The sequence below is a fragment of the Bombina bombina genome, chromosome 5 (assembly GCF_027579735.1).
Source record: "Bombina bombina isolate aBomBom1 chromosome 5, aBomBom1.pri, whole genome shotgun sequence".
Lineage (NCBI taxonomy): Eukaryota > Metazoa > Chordata > Amphibia > Anura > Bombinatoridae > Bombina > Bombina bombina.
In genome coordinates, this window is record NC_069503.1 from 829255558 (window position 1) to 829277796 (window position 22239).

General features: G+C 43.0%; 1 protein-coding gene across 1 annotated transcript in view; it reads left to right on the top strand.

Annotated features, from left to right (window-relative positions):
• The window catches only part of METTL4 (methyltransferase 4, N6-adenosine), a 380380-nt gene that overhangs the window by 247842 nt on the left and 110299 nt on the right, over nucleotides 1-22239 (top strand). The window contains 4 exon segments of the mRNA XM_053714956.1: nucleotides 4762-4798; nucleotides 4801-4885; nucleotides 5037-5091; nucleotides 5093-5114. Of these exon segments, the coding sequence (XP_053570931.1) occupies nucleotides 4762-4798; nucleotides 4801-4885; nucleotides 5037-5091; nucleotides 5093-5114 (199 nt within the window).

The following is a 22239-nucleotide window of genomic DNA, read 5'->3' on the forward strand; positions in this document are numbered from 1 at the left end:
TTCTCAGACAGAATGTAATGAGGTTAGCCCGTTGACCTCTCCCCAAGTGTCACAACCAGTTACGCCTGCTCAAGCGATGCCTAGCACCTCTAGCGCGGTCTAACTCTTTTACCTTACAAGATTTGGCGGCAGTTATGGATAATACACTCTCAGTATTTTTATCTAAGCTGCCCGTGTTATCTGCAAAGCGTAATAGCTCTGTTTTAAGAACAGATTATGAGCATTCTGACGCTTTAAGTAGCCGTATCCGATATACACTCACAACGCTCTGAAATGGGGGCGAGGGATGTGCTGTCTGAGGGAGAAATTTCCGATTCGGGAAAAGGTTGCCTCCTCAGACAGACTCAGATACGTTGGCTTTTTAATTTAAACTAGAACACCTCCGCTTATTGCTCAGAGAGGTATTAGTTACTCTGGATGACTGCGACCCTTTGGTGGTTCCAGAGAAATTGTGTAAAATGGACAAGTACCTAGAAGTTCCTGTTTTACACTGATGTGTTCCCGGTCCCTAAGAGGATTGCAGATATAGTAACTAGGGAGTGGGATAGACCAGGTATTCCGTTTGTTCCCCCTCCTGTTTTTAAGAAAATGTTCCCCATATCTGACACCACGCGGGACTCGTGGCAGACGGTCCCCTAAGGTGGAGGGGGCTGCTTCTTCACTTGCTAAACGCACAACCATACCAATTGAGGACAGTTGTGCTTTTAAAGACCCTATGGATAAAAAGTTAGAGGGTTTACTTAAGAAAATTTTTGTTCATCACGGTTTTCTTCTCCAACCTATAGCATGCATTGTTCCTGTAAACTACTGCAGCTGCTTTCTGGTTCGTGGCGCTGAAAGATGCGGCTCCCAGACGGAGACCTCATATGAGGATATTATGGACAGAATTAAGGCTCTTAAGCTGGCTAATTCTTTTATCACAGATGCCGCTTTCCAACTAGCTAAGTTAGCGGCAAAGAATTCAGGTTTCGCCATTCTGGCGCGCAGGGCGCTATGGCTCAAGTCCTGGTCGGCCGATGTGTCGTCAAAATCCAAAACTGCTGAACATCCCTTTCAAAGGAAAGACCCTTTTTCGGCCCTGAATTGAAAGAGATTTTCTCAGAAATCACTGGGGGAAAAGGCCCATGCTCTCCCTCAGGACAAGTCCTTTAAGACAAGGAACAAACAAAATAATTTTCGTTCCTTTCGAAATTTCAGGAGCGGTCTCGCTTCAACCGCCCCTGCTGCAAAGCAAGAGGGTAACACTTCACAACCCAGGGCAGCCTGGAAACCTTACCAGGGCTGGAACAAGGGTAAACAGGCAAGAAGCCTGCAGCTGCCTCCAAGACAGCATGAAGGGGTAGCCCCCGATCTGGGACCGGATCTAGTAGGGGGCAGACTCTCTCTCTTCGCTCAGGCCTGGGCAAGAGACTTACACGATCCCTGGGCCTTAGAGATTGTATCCCAGGGATATCTTCTAGAATTCAAGGTTCCATATTTCTCGTCTGTCTACAGACACGACAAAGAAAGAGGCGTTCTTACGCTGTGTAGAAGACCTACATACAATGGGAGTGATCCACCAGTTCCAATTGCGGAACAAGGGCTGGGGTTTTACCTCAAACCTGTTTGTGGTTCCCAAAAAAGAAGGAACTTTCAGACCAAACCTGGATCTCAAAATTCTAAACAAATTCCTCAGAGTTCCATCATTCAAGATGGAGACCATTCGGACAATCTTACCAATGATCCAGGAGGGGTCAATATATGACTACCGTGGATCTAAAGGATGCGTATCTACACATTCCTATCCACAATATCATCACCAGTTTCTCAGGTTTGCCTTTCTGGACAAGCATTTTCAGTTTATGGGCTCTTCCTTTCGGGTTGGCCACTGCTCCCAGAATTTTCACAAAGGTGTAGGGTCCCTCCTGGCGGTGCTAAGACCACGGGGCATAGCAGTGGCGCCTTATCTAGGACAACATTCTTAATTCAGGCGTCAACTTTCAAAGAGCCAAGTCTCACACGGAAATCGTAGTGGCCCTTTCTCAGGTCTCAGAAAGAGTTCTCTCTTCCCCCCTCACAAGAGTTCCCTTCCTAGGAACACTAATTAGACTCGGTAGAAATGAAAATATTTCTGACGGAGGTCTAGAAGTTAAAACTCTTAACTACTTGCCGAGCTCTTCATTCCATTCCTCGGCCGTCTGTAGCTCAGTGCATGGAGACAATTGGATAATGGTAGCGGCAATGGACATAGTCCCTTTTGCATGGATACACCTCAGACCACTGCAACTATGCATGCTCAAACAGTGGAATTGGGATTATGCAGATTTGTCTCCTCAAATACAGTTGGACCAGGGAACCAGAGATTTCTCCTTCTCTGGTGGTTGTCTCAGGATCACCTGTCTCAGGGAATGTGTTTCCGCAGACCAGAGAGGATCATCGTAATGACCGACGCCAGTCTGTTGGGCCTGGGGTGCTGTCTGGGACTCCCTGAAAGCTCAGGGCTTATGGTCTCGTGAAGAAGCTCTTTCTCCCGATAAACATTCTGGAACTGAGGGCGATATTCAACGCTCTTCAGGCATGGCCTCAGCTAGCTGACGGCCAAATTCATCAGTATTTCAGTCGGAACAACATTACGACTGTAGCTTACATCAACCATCAAGGGGGAACAAGGAGTCCCCTAGCAATGATGGAAGTAACCCAAAATAATCAGGTGGGCGGAGAATCACTCTTGCCACCTCTCAGCAATTCACATCCCATGAGTAGACAACTGGGAAGGGATTTTCTAAGTCGTCAGACCTTTTCATCCGGGGAGTGGGAACTCCACCCGGAGGTATTTGCCCAGCTGACTCAGCTATGGGGCACTCCAGAATTGGACTAGATGGCGTTCCGTCAGAATGCCAAAACTTCCTCTTACGGGAGGCCGGTCTCGGGATCCCCGGCGGTGTTGATAGATGCTCTAGCAGCGCCTTGGTCCTTCAATCTGGCCTATGTGTTTCCACCGTTTCCTCTCCTACCTCGTCAGGTTGCCAGTAATCAAGCAGGAAGAGGGCGTTGGTGATTCTAATAGCACTGCCGTGGCCACGCAGGACTTGGTATGAAGACCTAGTGGACATGTCATCCTTTCCACCGTGGACTCTGCCAATGAGGCCAGGACCTTCTACTTCAAGGTCCTTTCAAACATCCAAATCTAATTTCTCTGTGGTCTGATGCTTGGAGATTGAACGCCTACTTCTATCTAAGCTTGGTTTCTCTGAGTTGGTTATCGATACACCTGATTCAGGCTAGAGAAAGGCCTGTCTCCAGGAAAATCTACCATAAGAATTTGGCGAAAATATCATTTATTGGTGCGATCAAGGGCTACTCATGTAGTCAGATTAGGATTCCCAGGATATTGTCTTTTCTCCAAGATGGATTGGAGAAGGATTGTCAGCTAGTTCCATAAAAGGACAGATATCTGCTTTGTCTATTCTTTTACACAAACGTCTGGCGGATGGTACCAGACGTCTCAAGCGTTTACTCAGGACTTTAGTCAGATAAAGCCTGTTTATAGACCTGTGGCTCGCCATGGAGTCTGAATTTAGTTCCTTTCAGTTCTGCAAGGGGTTCCGTTTGAACCTTTACATTCCATAGATATTAAGCTTTTATCTTGGAAAGTTTTGTTTTTGGTAGCTATCTCTTCTGCGCGAAGAGTTTCAGAGTTATCTGCTTTACAGTGTGACTCACCCTTACTTGGTGTTCCATGCAGATAAGGTGTTTTGCGTACCAAACCTGGTTTTCTTCCTCTAAGGTTGTGTCTAATAAGAATATTAACCAGGAAATTGTTGTTCTTCTCTGTGTCCTAATCCTCTTGTCAAAGAAGGAACGTCCTGTTACTACAATCTTGATGTGGTTGGTGCTTTAAAGTTCTATGTACAAGCAACTAAGGATTTCAGACTAACAACTTCTTTGTTGTTATATATTCCTGGTACGAGGAGAGCTCAAAGGTGACCGCTACCTCTTTTCCTTTTGGCTGAAAAGCATCATCCGTTTGGCCTATGAGACTGCTGGCCAGCAGCCTCCTGAAACAATTACTGTCATTCTACCAGAGAAGTGGCTTCCACATGGGCTTTTAAAAATGAGGCTTCTGTTGAACAGATTTCTAAGGCAGCAACTTGGTCTTCGCTGCTTACTTTTCCAAATTTTACAAATTCGATTACTTTTGCTTCTTCGGAGTCTATTTTTGGGAGAAAGTTTTACAAGCAGTGGTGCCTTCCCGTTTAAGGTACCTTTCTTGTTCTCTCCCTTAATCGTGTCCTAAAGCTTCTGGTACTTGGTATTCCCCACAAGTAAAGGATGAATCCGTGGACTGGATACACCTTACAAGAGAAAACAGAATTTATGCTTACCTGATAAATTACTTTCTCTTGTGGTGTATCCAGTCCATGGCCCCGCCCTGTCATTTTAAGACAGGTGGTTTTATTATTAAACTACAGTCACCACTGCACCCTATGGTTTCATCCTTTTTCTTCCTAACCTTCGGTCCGAATGATGGGGGGTGGAGCTAGAGGGGGAGCTATATGGACAGCTCTGCTGTATGCTCTCTGCCACTTCCTGTTAGGAAGGTGAATATCCCACAAGTAAAGGATGAATCCGTGGACTGGATACACCACAAGAGAAAGTAATTTATCAGGTAAGCATAAATTCTGTTTTTGCTAAACCTATTTTATATCAGTGCAGTTTTTTCAGCTTTCATATAATTACAAGGTCTTCAATTTAGTAATGGATGTTTTTTTTTTTTGTCAGATAACAAGATGTGGCGAATTTGTTTTTCCTCTTGATTCTGCCATAAAAAACCATATGAAATCCTGGTACTTGGACATAATACAGGCTACGGATAACTGACAAGAAGGTAAAATCAAATTGAAATGTTTTACCGTTTGTATTTAATGAATTGCTTTTATTTTATTTTAAGCAAGTTAAACATTTTTTTTTATTTTGTTTACCTTTCTATATAGAAAAATAGAATAAATAAAATTATATATATTTTTTTTTAATTTCCTAGTGGGACTGAGATGGAGGACACTCCCTATTCCACAACACAAGTTAATTATCAGTGTTCCTTGCACTCTTCATTACCCACAAGCCACCTCTCTCAGGTATGTTTTCCTATAATCGTTCCATAGAATTTCTAAGAGGTCTATAACCTTAAAGGGATATGAAACCCCAATTTTTTTCTTATTTACTTCTACCTACCAAATTTGCTTTATTGTCCTGGTATCACTTTATTGAAGGAGTAGCAATTTACTACTGGGATGCTACGTGAACACATTCTATAAGCCAATGATAAGAAGCAGCCATCAATCAGCAGCTAGCTCTAAGCTCCTGACCTTAAAGTTGTATGTTTCTTTAAGAAAGGATACCAAAAGAACAAAGCAAATTAGATAATATAAGTCATTTGGAAAGTTGTTTAAAATTGTATGCTCTGAGTCATAAAAGAAACATTTTTGGTTTAGGTTCCCTTTAAAATTCTGCAACAATCTTCATTTACCATGTTTGTGTTTTTTAAAGAACATTTGAAGTTCCTGATTCATTTCAGTTATCAAGGAACTCTGGAAAGCACAATAATGCCAAATGTAAAAAAAGTACGTTAGGCATATCATAAAGCCTGAAAAAATGTTTGTATAGGCACTTTCTGTCCAACACTTGTTAGATCATAGGATCTTCACTGTTGAAAATATAGCTTTCAATGAAAACCTTTCTTAAAAAATAAAAAAAATATACTAAAACAGCTTAGGAAATAATAGTGTAAACCCTTGTCAGTAAGTATTACTGGTACTGGCTGAGTCCCCTATAGCAAGTCTGAGTCCTAAAATGTTATCTCTAATCTACAGTAGTATTCACACGTTAATTTCTACGGGCTCAATAGAATGCCTTATCGTGAATCTCAGGTTAAGGGTATGTATTATGGTGTTGTATTGTACTTTGTTGCTATAGTTTTTATATGCTTTTGCCTCGTACTATGTCTTACCCAGCTAAACAAGTCCTGCTAAGGATACAGCCACATGATACTGTCAGATTGTTTGTCTTCTTATTTGGTGCTTTTAGGGAGGAAAAGCGTTGCTATTTTCAGTAGCCTTATTTTTAGTAACTACTCTTTTTCTTTCATATGGTGGTGGAGTCCACGAACCATTGCTCCTGGGATTCAACTTCTGGTCTCTAGGAGGAAATCCTTGTGGCCTGGATTTGAATCCCAGGAGTAATGGTTCTTGGACTCTAATCACCCATGAAAGAAAATAATTTATCAGGTAAGCATACCATTTTGTTTTCTTTTATAAGGTGGTGAGAGTCTACAAGCCATTACAACTAGAATTCAACTCCTGGGGCTAAATTCAATAGATACTTTCATTGTTTCTTTATTGTTAAGGGGAATGACATTTTGGTTTTGCAGATGTTTTTCTTGAGTTGTTTTTCAATTTGGAATAATCCAGATTATTCTATTATTTTCTTGCAAACTTGATTTAGTTTTTCTACTATCAGAATACATTTGTTGCAAAATTACTAGGATAGCTAGATAGACAGATAAAAAAGAGGAGTCCTGAAGACTTCTGTCAAGCTTTGCCCCACTACAAATAGTCTATTGCTATATACCTAAAGTGAAGATCACTTTGAGTATAAAACATATATATTTAATTGTAAGTTTATATCTGGTTATTTTGCAAAACCCACTTTTCTTTTTAATGTTCTCCCAACCTCCTCTTCCCTCCCCAGTTGTTTTTTTGTCTTGTCAAAGAGAGGGCAAAGATAGCATCCTCAGTCAAGTTTCTTTAAATTTCCTGCAATGGAGAGTTCCTGGAGGAAGAGAGGGGGATTTAGAGATTACTGCTAGTGTAATTGTAAATCTTCTCTTAATCACTAGCAAGCTACACGGTGATGCAGGGAAGTGCCTTCGTCACCCTCTTGTCTGGCAATTGGACTAGTACTTTCCCTCATTCTCTCATACTGTCAGGGTGCCAGGAATCAGACTGAGACGAGAAGTGCAAAAATAATCACACTTTATTGATAGAAAAAATAATAAAAAGTCATGAGTCAAATAACAAGCCAGGAGTCAAAACCAGAGCTGGTAGTCAGATGAGCGAGTCAGGAGCCAAAGCGATAGTCAGACGAGCCGGAATCAGGAACAAGGAAAACAGCAGAGTCAGGAACAAGCCAGGGATCAGGAACCAGGAAGGACGTCAGGCAGCCAGGTATACACAGTAACTCTCACAAACAGGTCTGAGACAACGCAAATGCAAAGCATACTGAAAAGAGGCCCTTTAAATAATAAGTAATGACATCCCAATTCTGAGACTGCATCCTGTCTCACATGGATGATGCACAACAGTCTGGCCATAAAAGGAAGTGCAGGAATTGAGCAGCATCCCCCACAATGCACCATAGTCAGGAAGAGAGGTGGAGTAAAATGGCTGCCAAGCAGCACATGGCAAACACAACAGGGAAAAAACCCTGACACACACCTGGAATGTGGATCGCTGACAGCGAACAAATGTGGGTATCCACCCACTCCAGTATCCAAGATACTTCCCCTCATAGCTAGGGAGCTTCTCATTCCCCCATGGATGGTTGATGTAAGCCTCCAAGGTTATATTGTCTGATTGGAATCAGATAAAATGGGACTAACCCAGAGAGGCCAAGCCTTCAGAGCATTTTATATTGCCCGAAAGATCAAAATGAGATCGGGAGGGAGCTTTCTTCTTGAGTCCATAGGCCCTGTGCCTTCCTGGCACCCCAAACAAGCTCCCCATCCTGACAGACTCACAAACCGTAGTCACAATCACCCAGGATGGACTTAAAACAGACATCCCTCGGGACAAGAGATCGGACAAAACCACTAAGAGAGCAATTCTCTCGGTCGGTTGTTCAGAGAAATCTGTTGCGACAGATCCGAATGATTGACAGTTCCACTGCTTCAGCATGCGCAGTTGCAACAGTCTGAGGTGAACCTGGCAAAGCAAATGATGTCCATGCTGGACACCCATTAGATCAATCACCTCATACACCGAGCCACAGATGGCCTATAAGGAGGTCCTGGAGGTCTTATTGTTTAAAAGATAGATAATCCCCTTTATTACCCATTCCCCAGTTTTGCATAACCAACACATTTATATTAATATACTTTTAACCTCCGTGATTATCTTGTATCTAAGCCTCTGCACACTGCCCCCTTTATTTCAGTTCTTTTGACAGACTTGCAGTTTAGCCAATCAGTGCCTGCTCCCAGATAACTTCACGTGCACGGTGTTATCTATATGAAACACATGAACTAACACCCCTTAGTGGTGAAAACTGTTAAATGCATTCTGAAAGTGGTGGCCTTCAAGGTCCTAAGAAATTAGCATATGAACCTCCTAGGTTAAGCTTTCAATTAAGAATACCAAGAGAACAAAGCAAAATTGGTGATAAAGTAAATTGGAAAATTGTTTAAAATTACATGCCCTATCTGAATCATGAAAGTTTATTTTGGCCTAGGACTGTCTCTTTAAAGGGACAATTCACCCAAAAACTTTTCCCCTTTAAATTATTCCCAATGATCAATTTTACCTGCTAGAGTGTATTAAATTGGTTGCAAGTAGCTCCTTACTCCTATTTCAGCATTTGAAATAGATGATTTAGCTTGTGGTTTCCCAACCTATACTGAAAGTTCTTGATACTGGAGTATATGCTATTGACCAGTTTATGTAACACAGCCAGCAGAAAGAGACTTACACCTTTCAATGGGATCCAGGATAGTTAAGTAATAAAATGATAATTTTCCATTGTTCTCTTATGTATTGAGCTTTGGTGTTAAAGACAATTATAAGATAAGGAAGCAAGTCGTGGTACCACAAAGTTATAGCATAATGAGCTCTGATATTACCTTAAGTTCAACCCCTTGTAATAGGCTGTGGTTTCAAGCACAAAACCAGCTACTTCATATACACAAATAAGCATGAAAATGCAATTTCTCAAATATTTTATACTCTGCAGGTGGTCATAAATTGATAAGATAAGGAAGCAAGTGTGTGTACACAAAGTTATAACATAATGAGATCTGATATTACCTTAAGTTCAACCCCTTGTAATAGGCTGTGGTTTCAAGGCACAAAAACCAGCTATTTCATATAACAAATAAGCATGAAAATGCAATTTCTCAATATTTTATACTCTGCAGGTGGTATAATAAGGTCATTTAAAATACATTAATGGAAAAAAACAATGTTACAGTGTACTGTCCCTTTAAGCTAGCTTGCAACATCTCCGGTCTGTTAGACATATTCTCATGTCTATGGAGTTTATTATAGTACCCGTGAATTCTACCTGGTACTTGATACAAGAGAAATCTCATACATTTATCTTCCAACCATCAATTGGTCACTCTTCAGAAAAAATGTCTTTGAGCCATAGCTAGACCAAACGGAAGTGCAATAAACTGTAAGTGTGGTCAGGAACACAAACCCTTAGGAACTGGAAGTGGTCCTTAACGATTGGTAAGTGAGGAAAGCAATCCTTCAGATCTATCGTGGTCATGAAATGCCCTTCTTGAACGAGGGGAGAATGGACACATATTGTCTCCATCTTGAACGAAGGGGACATTTAAAAACTTGTTTAAGCACTTTAGGTCCAGAATCGGACGGAAAGTTACCTCCTTCTTTAGGGACCACGAAAAGGTTTGAATAGTATCCCAAACCTCTCACAGCGATAGGCACCAGGACAATAAGTCCTAAAAGGGACAGATCCCGTACGCACCCCAGAAAGGGTTCCCTCTTTCTGGTCAGGAGAGAGAGGAGGAATCTGCCCTTGGGTGGCTGAGACTTGAAACCCTATCTAGTAACCCTGAGCTATGACCTCCAGGACCCATGGATCCTGCACGTCCCTGAACCAAGCGACTGAAAAGAGCAACAGTCTGCCCCCTACACAATCCAGAAGAGGACCGGGGACCGCCCATTCATGCTGACTTCTCTGCTTAGATTTATTCCAGGACTGAGCCGGCTTCGAAGAGCTCTTGGTTTGTTCTGGCCTAGCGGAGGACTGCTGACATGGGCTTTATCAGAACGAAATTTGTCCCTTAGACTAGTTCATATTCTCTTGCCGTAGGAGTGCACCCTTGCCCCCTGTGACCGTGGAGATAATTGAGTCCAGGCCTGGACCAAAAAAAAATCATTCCCTTAAAGGAGGTAAAGAAGTCTAGACTTAGAAGTCATAACCGCAGACTTTAGCCAGAGCCGACTTTCCTAAACAGAAAAAGCCGAAGCCTTAGCATTCAGGCGAATAATCTGCCTAATAGCATCACAGATAAAAGAATTAGCAACCCTCAAGGCTGTAAATCTTTCCTGGGTAACGTCGATGGGACATTCCACCCAGATCAAATCCTATAAGGGAGTCACACCAGAAGGTAGTTTCTCAGCAACCGCGGGCAACAGCAGCCGCCGGTTGAAACAAATATCCCGTATGTTGAAACATCTTTTCTTAACAGAGTCTCCATCTTTTATCCATGGACTCTTTTAAACGAAGAGCTATCCTCAAGCGGGATAGATAGTTACATTTAGCAAGGGTGAAGATTGCGCCATCCCCTTTTAGGGACGGATCTCAAAGCTCCATTGAGAGTCCGGGACCGGGAAACAATTCTTAAAGGGGGAAGAGGGGGAAAAGAAAATCCAATCCTGTCCCATTCATTCTTAATAAGTGTTCGCCATCTAACAGGAGCAGGGAAGGATAAGGTATGACCCCTGGTCCTCAAACTCTATCCAAATTACGAATCAAAGGTTCGTCAGGCAATTTGGCCTCTGGAACTTATGAATTTGCAAAAAAAACCTTCCTTTAGAAAAAAACGCAAATTCTTTAAACCTAAAGTCTGGTTCCTCCTCAGCCGGAGGTTTAGAGGCAGCAGACTCCGACCCAGAATGTTCATACTCTGAAGTCTCAGAAATAACTTCATCCTCGGATAATCCTATCAGTTAAATCCAATAAATTATCTGATGTACTCTGGGAAGGAGTGTAATATGTAACCTTTCACTTGCGTTTAGCAGGACAAGGTAAAGCATTAAAGGCTGCAGACACTGCGGTCTGAACTGCGAAGTAACGTCTGGCGAACAAAAGGCCCCCTCCAGAAGGAGGATCAGCAATGCTACGGGAAACTGCATGTGTAGAGGGATAAGACTGTAGGGTACGCACCTCACTGGCTGACAACTGCTCAAAGGTGGACGGCTCAGTAGTATCAAACATGTTTGATATTATCACTTATCAAGGCATATAGAACATAATTGGAGGGCGGATCTAAGGCCTCCTCACAATATAAACAGGAATTACTCTTTAGGAATAGAGGGAGTATAATCTTATTTTATTCAAAAAAACGGCACCTATATACGCCAATGGCTGGGGCACTCACCACCTCCTATGACCCAGACAATACAGAGATTTGACTCCTCTCTGCTGGACACCCGGTCAGGAAAGAGGGAATGAATCACATGGTGCACAATGCAGGACCGCCCCTGCAATGAGAAAAAGCGTGCAAAGCTTGTAAGCTGCACAGCTCTTAAAGTGAAAGTGAAACCTGTATATTCCATGACAGCCTATGAGCCCATAACATCTCACACATAAAAGCAGCATAAAATCAAATAAACATATAAGATTATTCCCCGCTGTTCAATAATCCCCCTTTAGGAGATATTAACCCTTGATTCTATACAGATAAAAGGAGTCACACTGTGACCCTGTCTTTTTGAGTTATCATACATGTATAAAAAAATGAAACGGGTCTTACCTAGAATCTATGCCGTGTAACAGTAACAGGGTCCTTCAAGTTTGACAGATAGTAGCGTGCTTCTGACATGGACCTTGAGTGAAGAAAGCAGGCCAGCGAAACTCGTCAACGCTGAATGCTTATGGAGCTGTTAATATGAGTCTGGATGGTTTCGCAGAAAGACTCTCCCTGCATCTCTGGACTCTAACTTTCACCCAAGCTCTCACTGAGAGGCTGACAGGACTACTTAAAACTCCAGTCCCATCTCGAAGAGTACTACCCTCCATAAGAGACTATTTTGAAATCTTCTAACAATTGTCTGCCAACATCCTGTGACGAAAGGCAAAGAATGACTGGGGTTATGAGGAAGTGGGGGAGGTATTTAAGCCTTTGGCTGGGGTGTCTTTGCCCCCTCCTGGTGGCCAGGTTCAGTATTTTGCACAAGTAAGGAATGCAGCTGTGGACTCTTCCCATATTAAGAAGAAAAAGAAATTACTTATTAAGGCCAGATTACGAATGGAGAGGAAACGTATAAAGGCTCAAAGATTTGAGGCAGTCAACGGTCTTTAACATAGAGATACATACATATACATCTCTAAAGATGTATGTATATGTATACTGTGTATAATATATATATATATATATATATACGCAAACAAAAGGGCGTGAAAGCGCTGTAATAGGAACACCTAATATAATTCAAAGGATCACTTGTTACAGTTCTCATATTGTATATTAAAACAATATTGGACCACAGAATGAATATGTAAACAAATGGCAAATCCGACTTACTAGAAAGGACCTCAATAGTATGAGGTAACTTGCCGCATTCAGTGAGGGAGAGACCTCCAGTGTGCCACTGGTGGAGAAACGTCCTGGGGTGTGAAACTTTCAGAGACTTGATGTATGTCTTCCTCTCAGGAGGTAATCAAAATCCATGCATGCCCCAGATAATATGAGAAACAAAAACACACTATTGTTTAATACTGTAGATTTATTTCATAACAAAATACATAAAATAGTGGGTTTGCACTCACATGTTAAAACCCCAACACTATGAGGTATTTTACAAGCACATATAGATAAAAGCGAACCACTGTATGTATCGTGTCCCCTTATCTGTAGGTTGCTGTCAGGGTGCCAGAATCAGACTGAGACAAGAACGTGCAAAAATAATCACACCTTTATTAATAGCAAAAAAATAATTGACAAGTCAAATAAACAAGCCAGGAAACAAAACCAGAACTGGTAGTCAGATCGAGCCGAGTCAGGAGCAAAGTGAATAGTCAGACGAGCCGGAATCAGGAACAAGGAGAACAGCAGATTCAGGAACAAGCCAGAGATCAGGAACCAGGAGGGACGTCAGACAGCCAGGTAATACACAGGAGCTCTCATAAAACAGGTCTGAGACAACGCAAGGGCAAAGCATACTGAGCAGAGGCCCTTTAAATAACAAGTGATGACATCACAATTCTGAGACTGCATCTGTCTCACACGGATGATGTACACCAGTCTGGCCATAAAAGGAAGTGCAGGAAATGAGCAGCATCACACAGTATGCACCAGAGTCAGGAAGAGAGTTGAGTAAAATGGCTGCCAGCAGCACATGGCAAACAGATCAGGGAAAACACCCTGATAGTACCCCCCCCCTCAATGACCCTCCCCCGCGAGAGGACAAAAGGCTTATTGGGGAAACGAGCATGAAAGGCACGGAGGAGGGTGGGAGCATGAACATCAGAGGAGGGAACACATGAACGCTCCTCCGGACCGTAGCCCATCCAGTGAATCAAATACTGTACGCGGCCCCTGGACATACGAGAGTCAATAATGCTGCTGACCTCATACTCCTCATGGTTGTCAACAAAGATAGGGTGGGGACGAGGCAACACAGTGGTAAACCGATTACAAACCAATGGTTTCAAGAGGGAGACATGAAAAACATTGGAGATGCACATTGCAGGAGGAAGGTCAAGAACGTAGGCCACAGGATTGACTCGTCTGAGTATTCGAAAAGGACCAACATAACAGGGAGCTAGTTTATTATCATCAGAACGATGAGCCTCAAGTGTGGGTGAGTGTATGAGGATGTACACCACAACACACTGTTGCAACATATCTCTCGTAGGACATCATTAATACATTCCTGGAAAACAGCAGGAGCATTACATAGGCCAAAGGGCATTACAAGATACTCATAATGCCCGCTCCTGGTGTTAAATGCTGTTTTCCATTCGTGGCCCTCCTTGATCCTAACGAGATTGTACGCTCCTCTCAATTCAAGTTTAGTAAAGACCGTAGCTCCCTTGAGGCGGTCAAAGAATTCTGTAATGAGCGGAATAGGGTAAGCATTCTTAATGGTAAGATGATTAAGACCCCTATAATCGATGCATGGTCTTAACTCGCCACCCTTTTTCTTCACAAATACGAAGCCAGCCCCTGCAGGAGAGCAGGATTTGCAGATGATCCCCGCGACAGATCATTGGCAACATACTCCTCCATAGCATAATTCTCCGCAACAGACAGAGGGTAAACCCAGCCCCAAGGAGGAATGGCTCCAGGTTGCAGGTCAATGGCACAATCGTAAGACCGGTGAGGAGGCAACGTACCGGCACGCACCTTGTCAAAAACGTCTAGGAACTCTCGGTACTCCTCTGGCAATTGAGATACTGAAGACGTGCACAAGACTTTAACTGGTTTCTGAAGACAAGTGGAAATACATTGCGGAGACCACAACAAAATTTCGGACCTTAGGTGTGAGCGTTTCCGGGCCGTGTAGGACAAGACTTCAAAATGTGACCCTGTAACCCACAATAGAGGCAGAGCCCCTCCCTTCTCCTAAAGGCCCTCTCTGCCGCCGAGAGACGCGTGAATCCCAACTGCATCGGCTCAGCAGTAACTGGTGACTCGGGACCAGGAGGCATGGGAGGAGAGGGAAGCATGGGTGGGAACGAACACGTAGGAGACAACGGAACAGGAGGCTTCCGTAAAAGCGCTCCTTGAAAGAGGGCCTCTCACTTAGTCTGATGTCAATTAGGATCAAAAAAGACACCAATGCCTCGAGAACTTCTGGTAAATCTCTGGCAGCAACTTCGTCCTTAATCGCATCAGAGAGCCCATGAAAGAAGGCGGCAAAAAGGGCTTCATGGTTCCAACCTACCTCTGCGGCAAGCGTACTGAACTCAATAACATACTGAGCAACAGATCTTATACCTTGCTGAATGGACAAGTCGTTTAGCAGCAGAGGAGGAGCGAGCCGGAACATCAAATACTCTTCGAAAGGAGGCCACAAATTCAGGGTAATTTAAAATCACAGGTTTATTAGTCTCCCACAAGGGATTAGCCCAGGTAAGAGCTGTGTCAGAGAGTAACAAGATGAGACATCCCACCTTAGCTCTGTCAGAAGGAAACTCCTGAGGTAACACCTCAAAGTAAATGCCCACCTGGTTCAAATACCCTCTGCACTGATTAGGATCGCCTCCATATCGCTGAGGTAGGGTCCATTCTTCCCCATTCAAGAAGGGCAGTTCATGACCACAATAGATCTGAAGGATGCTTTCCTCACGTACCAATCGTTAAGGACCACTTTTAGTGTCAGGTTAGGAAATGTCCAGAAGAAGACCCAAATGCTAGGGCGAACTTAATCAACACCCTTGCACTCTGAGTTTAATCCAGGACGTGACCCCATGACAACCTCCAAAAAACAATTTACTCACGATATGGAGCAGGGTTAGCCTGTGCCCAAAGTAATTCAAGATATCAGCCAGATAGACTTCTGAATAAGGAACTGGTTTCAGGAAATGTCTTCCACAGAATCAGGAGAGCAGGGATAGTCCACTTATACTCAGACAGAAGAAGGGTAAAACAGGAAACAGTTAATAATGCAGGAGTAGGTAATTTGTTATCAGGCAGTTTGAGGGTAAACACTGTGTAGATAGTCTTTGCAGAGTATGCAACAGGTAATCAGGCAGTTTGAGGGTTAACACGGCGTAGTCATAACTTGCAGAGTTAACAACATGTAATCAGGTAGTTTGAGGGTTAACACTGTGCAGACAGTCTTTGCAGAGTATGCAACAAGTAATCAGGCAGTTTGAGGGTTAACACTGTGCAGACAGTCTTTGCAGAGTATGCAACAAGTAATCAGGCAGTTTGAGGGTTAACACTGTGTAGATAGTCTTTGCAGAGTATGCAACAGGTAATCAGGCAGTTTGAGGGTTAACACGGTGTAGTCAGAACTTGCAGAGTTAACAACATGTAATCAGGTAGTTTGAGGGTTAACACTGTGCAGACAGTCTTTGCAGAGTATGCAACAAGTAATCAGGCAGTTTGAGGGTTAACACTGTGTAGACAGTCTTTGCAGAGTATGCAATAGGTAAACAGGCAGTTTGAAAGTTTCACAAAACAAACAGTACTTGCATTGTTTGGAGACAGGTAATCAGGAGGTTGAAGGTTAATCCAGCATAGTAAATCCTTGAAGAGATTGGCAACAGAAAAGCAGCAGTTAGAGAGATTCCACAGTGAATTCACCACAGAAGCCACAAAGTTAAACAAACAAACGGGCACTGGAGAAACAGGAAGCCCGAAATATAAAGCTGGTTGTGACATCATCAGGAAGGGGTGGCCCAGACACCTGTCAATCAAGCACACAGAGAGGACTGCAGAGCTTCCAGCAGCTGAGCGTGACATCCAGTTCCTAAGGTTTGCGTTCCTTGACCAGCACTTACAGTTTATTGCACTTCCGTTTGGTCTAGCTACAGCTCAAAGACATTTTTCGAAGAGTGGACCATTTGGAATCTCTCCTCTTTCTTCTTCGATCCCATGGAGGGAAGATAAATCTAGTGATAGTTCTCTTGTATCAAGTACCAGGGTAGAATTCACACGGGTACTATAATAAACTCCATAGACATGAGAATATGTCTAACAGACCAGAGATGTTGCAAGCTAGCTTAAAGAGACAGTCTAGGCCAAAATAAACTCTCATGATTCAGATAGGGCATGTCATTTTAAACAATTTTCCAATTTACTTTTATCACCAATTTTGCTTTGTTCTCTTGGTATTCTTAATTGAAAGCTTAACCTAGGAGGTTCATATGCTAATTTCTTAGGCATTGAAGGTCACCTCTATTCAGAATGCATTTTAACAGTTTTTCTCCACTAGAGGGTGTTAGTTCATGTGTTTCATATAGATAACACCGTGCACGTGAAGTTATCAGGGAGCAGGCACTGATTGGCTAAACTGCAAGTCTGTAAAAAGAACTGAAATTAAGGGGCAGTTTGCAGAGGCTTAGATACAAGATAATCACAGAGGTTAAAAGTATATTAATATAAATGTGTTGGTTATGCAAAACTGGTGAATGGGTAATAAAGGGATTATCTATCTTTTAAAACAATAAAAATTCTGGTGTAGACTGTCCCTTTAAACATGTCTTGCCTTCCAGACCTCCTTAAGGCAATCTGTGGCTCGGTGTATGGAGGTGATTGGTCTAATGGTGTCCAGCATGGACATCATTTCCTTTGCCAGGTTTCACCTTAGACTGTTGCAACTGTGCATGCTGAAGCAGTGGAACGTCAATCATTCGGATCTGTCGCAACAGATTTCTCTGGACAACCGACCAAGAGAATTACTCTCTTGGTGGTTTTGTCCGGATCTCTTGTCCCGAGGGACGTCCGTTTTAAGACCATCCTGGGTGATTGTGACAACGGTTGTGAGACAATATAACCTTGGTGGCTTACATCAATCATCATCGGGGAACGAGAAGCTCCCTAGCTATGAGGGAAGTATCTTGGATTCTGGAGTGGGCGGAGATCCACATTCCCGGTGTGTGTTAGGGTTTTTTCCCTGTTGTGTTTGCCATGTGCTGCTGGCAGCCATTTTACTCACCTCTCTTCCTGACTATGGTGCATTGTGGGGGATGCTGCTCATTTCCTGCACTTCCTTTTATGGCCAGACTGGTGTTCATCATCCATGTGAGACAGGATGCAGTCTCAGAATTGTGATGTCATCACTTATTATTTAAAGGGCCTCTTTTCAGTATGCTTTGCGTTGTCTCAGACCTGTTTGTGAGAGTTCCTGTGTATTACCTGGCTGCCTGACGTCATTCCTGGTTCCTGATCCCTGGCTTGTTCCTGTTTTCCTTGTTCCTGATTCCGGCTCGTCTGACTATTCGCTTTGGCTCCTGACTCGGCTTGTCTGACTACCAGCTCTGGTTTTGACTCCTGGCTTGTTATTTGACTTGTGGACTTTTTATTATTTTTTGTTATTAATAAAGGTGTGATTATTTTTGCACTTCTCGTCTCAGTCTGATTCCTGGCACCCTGACAGTGTGGACAACTGGGAAGCGGTTTTCCTCAGCAGACAATCCTTTCATCCGGTGGGAATGGTTTCTCCATCCCGAGTGTTTGCAGAAAATTGCTAGAGGAAGATCTTATGACGTCTCAATACCAAGCTACCCAGATTTTGGTTGAGGTATAGGGATCCTCAGGCGGAGCTAACAGATGCATTAGCGGTGCTTTGGAGGTTCAACCTAATTTATCTTGTCCGGCCATTAACACTACTCCCTAGTGTAGTGGCTTGAATCAAGCAGACGTCAGTGATACTGATTGCTCCGTCTTGGCCACAAAGGATATGGTTTGCGGACCTAGTGGGGATATCAAATCCTCCATGGAAGTTACCTTGTCTCAGGGATCTGCTGACCAAGGTGTCCTTGTTCATCAATGTCTAGATTCTCTTAGGCTGATTTTTGTGGAGATTAAACGCTTAGTCCTAGCCAAGAGAGGGTTTTCAGAGAGAGTTATTTTTACTCTCATTCAAGCTTGTATGCTGGTTGCTTGTCACATCTATTATAAGGTGTGGAGGACCTACTTATTCTGTTCTCCAGGATGAACTGGAGAAGGATTTTTCAGCAAATCCCCTGAAGGGACAGATTCCGGCCCTGTCTGTGTTACTGCACAAGAGGTTCGCTGAGCTTCCAGATGTGCAGTCAATTGTTAAGGCTTTGCTAGCATCAGACCTGTGTTTAAATCTAATGCTGCTCCTTGGAGTTTAAATCTTTTTCTTAAAGTTCTGCAACATGCTCTGTTGGAGCCTATGCATGAAGTAGACATTAAATTGTTGTCTTGGAAGGTTCCTTTCTCTTGTAAGGTGTATCCAGTCCACGGATTCATCCATTACTTGTGGGATATTCTCCTTCCCAACAGGAAGCTGCCAGAGGATCACCCACAGCAGAGCTGTCTATATAGCTCCTCCCCTAAGTGCCACCTCCCAGTCATTCTCTTGCAGCTCTCGACAAGGGAAGTAGCTTGAGAGATGTGGTGAATAAATGTAGTTTATCTTCAATCAAAAGTTTATTATTTTCAAATGGTACCGGAGTTGTACTATTTTGGCTTCAGGCAGAAAGGTGAAGAAGAGTCTGCCTGAAGTTTTTTGATGATCTTAGCCATTTTTAACTAAGGTCCACTGCTGTTCTCACACATAACTGAAGAGATGGGTAACTTCAGCTGGGGGAATAGCGTGCAGGGTTTCCTGCTCTGAAGTATGTGCAGTTTTAATTTTTCTAGAGAGATGATAAGCTAGAAAATGCTGACAGTACCTGATTTATTTAAGGTAAGCCTGATTACAGTGATTTAATAACGACTGGTATCATGCTTGCTGTAAATGGTAATATGTTTGTTATTTACTCTCATTACTTAATAGATATAACGTTTGCTTGATGTATATAAACGTTTACTACAAATGATGATAAAACTTTATTCTGGGGCCCAGTTTTTCCACATTGCTGACTAGATTTTGCCTAGGGATAGTTTTTTAAGGCCCTCTCACTGTGAGTACATATTGGGAGGGGCCTATTTCTCCAACATAGGTGTGTCCGGTCCACGGCGTCATCCTTACTTGTGGGATATTCTCTTCCCCAACAGGAAATGGCAAAGAGCCCAGCAAAGCTGGTCACATGATCCCTCCTAGGCTCCGCCTACCCCAGTCATTCTCTTTGCCGTTGTACAGGCAACATCTCCACGGAGATGGCTTAGAGTTTTTTAGTGTTTAACTGTAGTTTTTCATTATTCAATCAAGAGTTTGTTATTTTCAAATAGTGCTGGTACGTACTATTTACTCAGAAACAGAAAAGAGATGAAGAATTCTGTTTGTATGAGGAAAATGATTTTAGCAACCGTAACTAAAATCCATGGCTGTTCCACACAGGACTGTTGAGAGCAATTAACTTCAGTTGGGGGAACAGTTTGCAGTCCCTTGCTGCTTGAGGTATGACACATTCTAACAAGACGATGTAATGCTGGAAGCTGTCATTTTCCCTATGGGATCCGGTAAGCCATGTTTATTACGATTGTAAATAAGGGCTTCATAAGGGCTTATTTAAACTGTAGACTTTTTCTGGGCTAAATCGATTGATTATTAACACATATTTAGCCTTGAGGAATCATTTTATCTGGGTATTTTGATATAATAATATCGGCAGGCACTGTTTTAGACACCTTATTCTTTAGGGGCTTTCCCAAAGCATAGGCAGAGTCTCATTTTCGCGCCGGTGTTGCGCACTTGTTTTTGAGAGGCATGGCATGCAGTCGCATGTGAGAGGAGCTCTGATACTTATAAAAGACTTCTGAAGGCGTCATTTGGTATCGTATTCCCCTTTGGGTTTGGTTGGGTCTCAGCAAAGCAGATACCAGGGACTGTAAAGGGGTTTAAAGCTTAAAACGGCTCCGGTTCCGTTATTTTAAGGGTTAAAGCTTCCAAAATTGGTGTGCAATATTTTCAAGGCTTTAAGACGCTGTGGTGAAAATTTGGTGAATTTTGAACAATTCCTTCATGTTTTTTCGCAATTGCAGTAATAAAGTGTGTTCAGTTTAAAATTTAAAGTGACAGTAACGGTTTTATTTTAAAACGTTTTTTGTACTTTCTGATCAAGTTTATGCCTGTTTAACATGTCTGAACTACCAGATAGACTGTGTTCTGAATGTGGGGAAGCCAGAATTCCTATTCATTTAAATAAATGTGATTTATGTGATAATGACAATGATGCCCAAGATGATTCCTCAAGTGAGGGGAGTAAGCATGGTACTGCATCATTCCCTCCTTCGTCTACACGAGTCTTGCCCACTCAGGAGGCCCCTAGTACATCTAGCGCGCCAATACTCCTTACTATGCAACAATTAACGGCTGTAATGGATAATTCTGTCAAAAACATTTTAGCCAAAATGAACCCTTGTCAGCGTAAGCGTGGCTGCTCTGTTTTAGTTACTGAAGAGCATGACGACGCTGATATTAATATCTCTGAAGGGCCCCTAACCCAATCTGAGGGGGCCAGGGAGGTTTTGTCTGAGGGAGAAATTACTGATTTAGGGAACATTTCTCAGCAGGCTGAATCTGATGTGATTACATTTAAATTTAAATTGGAACATCTCCGCATTTTGCTTAAGGAGGTATTATCCACTCTGGATGATTGTGAAAATTTAGTCATCCCAGAGAAACTATGTAAAATGGACAAGTTCCTAGAGGTGCCGGGGCTCCCAGAAGCTTTTCCTATACCCAAGCGGGTGGCGGACATTGTTAATAAAGAATGGGAAAGGCCCGGTATTCCTTTCGTCCCTCCCCCCATATTTAAAAAATTGTTTCCTATGGTCGACCCCAGAAAGGACTTATGGCAGTCAGTCCCCAAGGTCGAGGGAGCGGTTTCTACTTTAAACAAACGCACCACTATTCCCATAGAGGATAGTTGTGCTTTCAAAGATCCTATGGATAAAAAATTAGAAGGTTTGCTTAAAAAGATGTTTGTTCAGCAGGGTTACCTTCTACAACCCATTTCATGCATTGTCCCTGTCACTACTGCCGCATATTTCTGGTTTGATGAACTGCTTAAGGTGCTCGATAGTGACTCTCCTCCTTATGAGGAGATTATGGACAGAATCAATGCTCTCAAATTGGCTAATTCTTTCACTCTAGACGCCTCTTTGCAATTGGCTAAGTTAGCGGCTAAGAACTCTGGGTTTGCTATTGTGGCGCGCAGAGCGCTTTGGTTGAAATCTTGGTCGGCTGATGCGTCTTCCAAGAACAAGCTACTAAACATTCCTTTCAAGGGGAAAACGTTGTTTGGTCCTGACTTGAAAGAGATTATCTCTGATATCACTGGGGGTAAGGGCCACGCCCTTCCTCAGGATCGGCCTTTCAAGGCAAAAAATAGACCTAATTTTCGTCCCTTTCGTAAAAACGGACCAGCCCAAGGTGCTACGTCCTCTAAGCAAGAGGGTAATACTGCTCAGGCCAAGCCAGCTTGGAGACCAATGCAAGGCTGGAACAAGGGAAAGCAGGCCAAGAAACCTGCCACTGCTACCAAGACAGCATGAAATATTGGCCCCCGATCCGGGACCGGATCTGGTGGGGGGCAGTCTCTCTCTCTTCGCTCAGGCTTGGGCAAGAGATGTTCTGGATCCTTGGGCGCTAGAAATAGTCTCCCAGGGTTATCTTCTGGAATTCAAGGGACTTCCCCCAAGGGGGA